General features: G+C 50.1%; 1 protein-coding gene across 1 annotated transcript in view; it reads left to right on the top strand.

The window, feature by feature from the left end:
- Positions 1 to 5,000, top strand: part of LOC121709324 (transmembrane protein 151B) — a 26,129-nt gene that overhangs the window by 20,831 nt on the left and 298 nt on the right. Inside the window, 2 exon segments of the mRNA XM_042092610.1 lie at positions 2,986 to 3,993; positions 3,995 to 5,000. The exon segment at positions 3,995 to 5,000 is cut by the window's right edge and continues 298 nt beyond it. Of these exon segments, the coding sequence (XP_041948544.1) occupies positions 2,986 to 3,993; positions 3,995 to 4,291 (1,305 nt within the window). The 3' untranslated portion in view covers positions 4,292 to 5,000.

The following is a 5,000-nucleotide window of genomic DNA, read 5'->3' as shown; positions in this document are numbered from 1 at the left end:
ACAGGTGAGCATACAACACCTCACAGGTGTGCATACACCACCTCACAGGTGTGCATACACCACCTCACAGGTACACATTGTTTGCAAAGACTGATGTAACTGATGCGAGCTATTTCCAAACAGGCCGCACTTGGGTAAAACCGCAAACTGGCTGTTGCAGGAGCTGATACGGGCAAATTGCGTTTTCCCGAGTCATGCATATGCATTCATAGGAGGGTCAGGGGAAAGTGGGAGTGTCGTGTTAAAATGTAGGAGGAGAAGCGTAAAATGCTAATTAGGTATTCCCCTGTATTTACGAAAACTGCCCATTAAAGCGCACGTCTGTTTTGCGGTGAAATATTTCCCCCTGGTAGAAGCAGGTGTTACTTCAAATTACGATTAAATGCGTCAATAAGAGGAACTTTCAAAGACAACAGAATCACTATATTCAGAGCACCAGTTTTGCGTTGTACTTTATCCAAAGCAACTTTAACTTTCGTTGGGCTTTCGAACGTCTTACTTTCACTTTCAAGTTATCCACTTAAACTTGCCTACTTGCTAGATTTGACCAATCTTCCATAGCCTACCACAAGTAGTTTGAGTAGAACAACTGCTCTTCATTATCTCCCTGCTTGTTGACATCTTATCCTGTATTGTATTAATGTTTCATGATTGCTAAACGTTTGATTCGTAATGTTGTCATCAGCGAACTTCACTCAACTGCGCTTGTGATTGAAGTATGCCGTTCAGTTGTGGATGCTCGTAAATTGCGGTAGAGGGCGGAGAAAAGTTAGTTACCAGATGAGCTGCTGGTTTGATAAATACTGCGCACAACGAGGAAGCAGAATGTGCGCTAACACCGAACTCACATAAACAGACGCAGCGCACACTGCGTTAGTGCTAGTCAATCTACCCCTGTGTGTGTGTGTTGGCTCTGGGTCTGTTCGAAACGGGTAAAACTGCTGCCTTTTAAGATATCTAATAGAGGCGCGTCGTATGGGAGGAGTCAAATGAGCTCCAGTGTTTCCCACAGAATTTAATTCTATTTGTGGTGGTAGGTTTGCAGAATTAACTTGAATGCAAATGTGTTTAACAAATTAGCACAGCGGGGTTATGATGCTAACCAGATTTAAGCACAATTTAGCCTTCTAGTCATCTTCTATGGCTTGCAGGATTGTTAATGTTGCCTTTAAACATGCATATAGGTTCGTTGAGAGACAACAGAAACAAGGAGAGACTTTACAAGGGTGCACATAGTTCTACAATAAAAGAATTCTATCCAATTGAAATAGTACAACATGGAAAATCATTGTGTGGTGGTCAATGTTGATATTGTGGTGGGCCGCCACAAATAAGTGAATGTATGGGAAACACTGAGCTCAATTGCGGCGTTTTAAGATCCTGTTTTGACTTCTCTGCCTGATCTACACTGTTTGAATCCTCCCATTTGTATGACAAATCCACTGTCCTCTCAGTCTGGAAAATGATCTTTTTGATCTTGAGGTGCGAAATCTGAGCCCTGGGCCATGGCTGTTGTTGTTTATTTGTTGTTTGTTCTCCAGCTTGTATCGAGTCTTCCTGTCTACAGAACGCTGCAGAGACTGTGTGTAGTCTATGCTTGTGCTTGTGTCATTTCTGTGTGTGTGTGGGTGTGTGTGTGTGTGGTGTCTCTGTGTGTAGTCTTTGCAGTGTGTGTGTGTGTGTGGTGTCTCTCTGTGTGTGTGTGTGTGTGTGGTGTCTCTGTGTGTGTAGTCTCTGCTGTTTGTGCTCTCTGCTCCACACTCCACACTACTCTATAGCACAGTGCACACATTAAGCTACACAGCAGGAATGCTTTGGAACGGCTTGATACAGGTTTATGCTATTACCATAAAAACATGATCAACAGCTGATTACACAGACAGGTTTATGCTATTACCATAAAAACATGATCAACAGCTGATTACACAGACAGGACAGGTTGGAACACTCTGGGGCCACACTGTGTGCTAGAAACATTTTAGGTTATTTTTTTCAGGAAACAGTTGTGTCTCAAAAACTACTTCAGAAAAGTCCAAAATACATACAGTATTCAACAGTGCCATGTACCTATCTTTGTTTGTCTTCAAAGTAATTGTGGTGAATAATTACTTAATATTAACTTAGACTGGCAAACTTCAGGAACACTCAGGAATCAGGTTTATTCTGTTACAAGCAGAGAGGGTAAAAAATGGTCTATGGTCTATGTAGGCCATGGCCTCTGTTGGATCCCCCTCTCTCTCTCTCTTCAGTTCTCCATTTAGTTCTTCTGACAAACAATGCAAGTTAGTCACTTTTGTATGGGTTAAACAAAGAAAAAATTGGCGGCAAAACAAGCCCACGTGGTTGGTTCTCCACATGGCATCAGACACGCCTACACACACCTACTTCACACCTATGCATTCTTATCTGAATCAGCATGAGGATAGATATCCTATACATCAGAAATATCACTTATAGAACGTTCCAAACATTCTTACAATTAAATCATTACAATCCTTGTACTAAGACTATTACAATGATACCAAACATGAATACATTTACATTTCATGACATATGGATTCAGTATAGCAAGGTAACATCCTTTGTCTTGTGGATCTGATAGCCCTTGGAACCAGTACATTAGCATTTCATTGGGGGAGGGGAGGGTGTCTTGTTTAATGCCAAGAGGGGCCACATGGCTAACTAAAACTAAGTAATTGAAACCCTAAAATTATATCAATAAGTCTTTAACAATTACTAAAAAATAGAAAATATAGTCTATCACCTTTAATGTTAGTTAATGTAATATATCTGTCTATATAATGCATCCAAATCTGCTACTCTCAGATATTTCTTGAAACAACTCACCATCCTAGTCTGATTCCCTCCCTCCCTCCCTCGCTCTCTCTCTCCCTCTCTCTCCCTCCCTCTCTCCCTCCCTCTCTCCCTCTTTCTCCCTCCCTCTCTCTCCCTCCCTCCCTCTCTCGCTCTCTCCCTCTCTCTCAGGTGTACCATGAGCGGGTGAACACGCACGCGTCCAGCTGTGAGTTCGACTACTCGCGTCACGGCGTGAAGGACGTGTCCAAGCAGCTGCAGGGCCTGCTGGACCACCCGGCGGTCCGTCTGCGCTTCACCAAGTGCTTCAGCTTCGCCAGCGCGCGCGCCGAGAGCGCCTACCTCACGCAGCGCGCGCGCTTCTTCAGCGACAACGAGGGCCTGGACGACTACATGGAGGCGCGTGAGGGCATGCACCTGAAGAACGTGGACTTCCGCGAGCACGTGCTGGCGTTCCCGGAGCCCGCGCGGCAGCCCTGGTTCTCCCGCCGCGGCGTCTTCTGGCTGGCGTCGGCGCTGCTCTGCTCCTGGCCGCTGCGCGTGGCGGCCGAGTACCGCACCGCCTACGTGCACTACCACGTGGAGAAGCTGTTCGGCGAGAACGAGGACGCCAACGACAACGACAGCGGCGGCGGCGGGGGCGAGCACCTGCACCCGGGGCTGGAGAACGGAGGACGCAGCCGAGGAGGACCCACGCTGCGTGTCATCTCCCGCGTCAACACCGTGGACATCACCGAGCTGGAGTGGCACATCCGCTGCAACCAGCAGATGGTGCCCAGCTACTCCGAGGCGCTGCTCATGGACCTGGACCTGGCCAGTGGGGGGGCGGGCAGCGGTGGCAGCAGCGGCGGCATCACCCCGGGCAACGGTCCGAGCTGCCAGCGTCGTCGGCGGCGCCACTCCAGCTACCTGCTCCAGAGCTGCCCGCGCTGCCACCGGTCAAGCAGCAGCTCCTCGCTGCCCTCACGCGTCCGTGGCAACGTGGCCATGGGGGCCGGCTCGCTGGCCTGCGCGGTGGGCTCGATGGCGGCTGGAGGAGTCGGAGGTCGCCTGGGGCTCAGCCGCAGCGGCTTCTCCCTGGGCCGCCTCCACGCCGTCCGACACCGCCGCCCGTGCCTGTTCCACTCCCGCAGCCTCGGAGGAGGAGTGGGCGGCCGGCCGAGCGAGGGAGGAGGGGGGGGGGGGAGGGGGCTTCCTGGGCCTGGGGGGGTTCCGCGCGCCGGACGAGGAGAGACAGGGCGTGCTGGAGGGGGACGCGATGCAGGACGAGGATGAGGAGGAGGAGGAGGAGGAGGAGGCGCAGGGGGAGGAGGAGAGGAGGAGGAGAGGGGAGCAGAGAGCGGAGGCTGACGTGGAGAGGGGAGGCGTGGGGGAGAGAGAGCGGCCGCCGACGTACGAGGACGCACTGCACTTTCCCGTCCTCATTGTCCACGGCGAAGAGAGTTGCCACGGCGGCAGGGACATCGATACCGGCTAGGAGACGGGCACGCATGGAATCCACAAACACGTCAAGTGGATGAGCGAGAGAACAGGAAGCGAAGGAAGAGGAGGAGTGGGCGGCAGGAGGAGCGGGCGAGAGACAAACAGAGAGAGAAATCCTGGGAGTTCCGGGACTGCTGGAAGAAACGCTGGGCGTGTCAGCATGGAAACGGAAAGCGTTAGCAGGTTAGCAGGTTAGCAGTTAGCATAGCAAAAGAAAGTCACTCTGAACCTCCAGCATTCGTCTTCCTCCACAGGAATAGCCTCAGATAAACCTGTAGTGTTTTAAAAACAAACATAAGAAACACTTAAATACAATTTAAACAAATACAAACACATGATTTAAAAAAAACTAAAAAACAAAGAACATAATTCTCAGTGAATGTATCAGGCCTTTGCCCAGGAGTCTTCTAGCAGGTGTACCCTACTGCACTTCTCCAATGCAGCTGCGTAGTTTTCCATGACCCATCAAGTGGACTCAGTCAGGCTATTGACTCAATTATCAAGCACCCTATCCACCCTCCACCCCCTACCCTACACCCTACACCCTTGACTTTGAACTCTCCTCCATCGGATCATTCTACTCTTAATGTCAATGTAGACTGCAGGACACAGGGGTTGTGGGTCTCCTCACGATTGCCTGTCCACTGGAGTCCACTAAAAAGAGCGTGACATGTAGGCTAGGAGGAGCATGTGGCGTCCACTGC

Source organism: Alosa sapidissima, chromosome 5, assembly GCF_018492685.1.
Source record: "Alosa sapidissima isolate fAloSap1 chromosome 5, fAloSap1.pri, whole genome shotgun sequence".
Taxonomy (NCBI): domain Eukaryota; kingdom Metazoa; phylum Chordata; class Actinopteri; order Clupeiformes; family Clupeidae; genus Alosa; species Alosa sapidissima.
The sequence above is the reverse complement of the archived record's forward strand: the minus strand, read 5'-3'. Positions and strand labels throughout refer to the sequence as shown.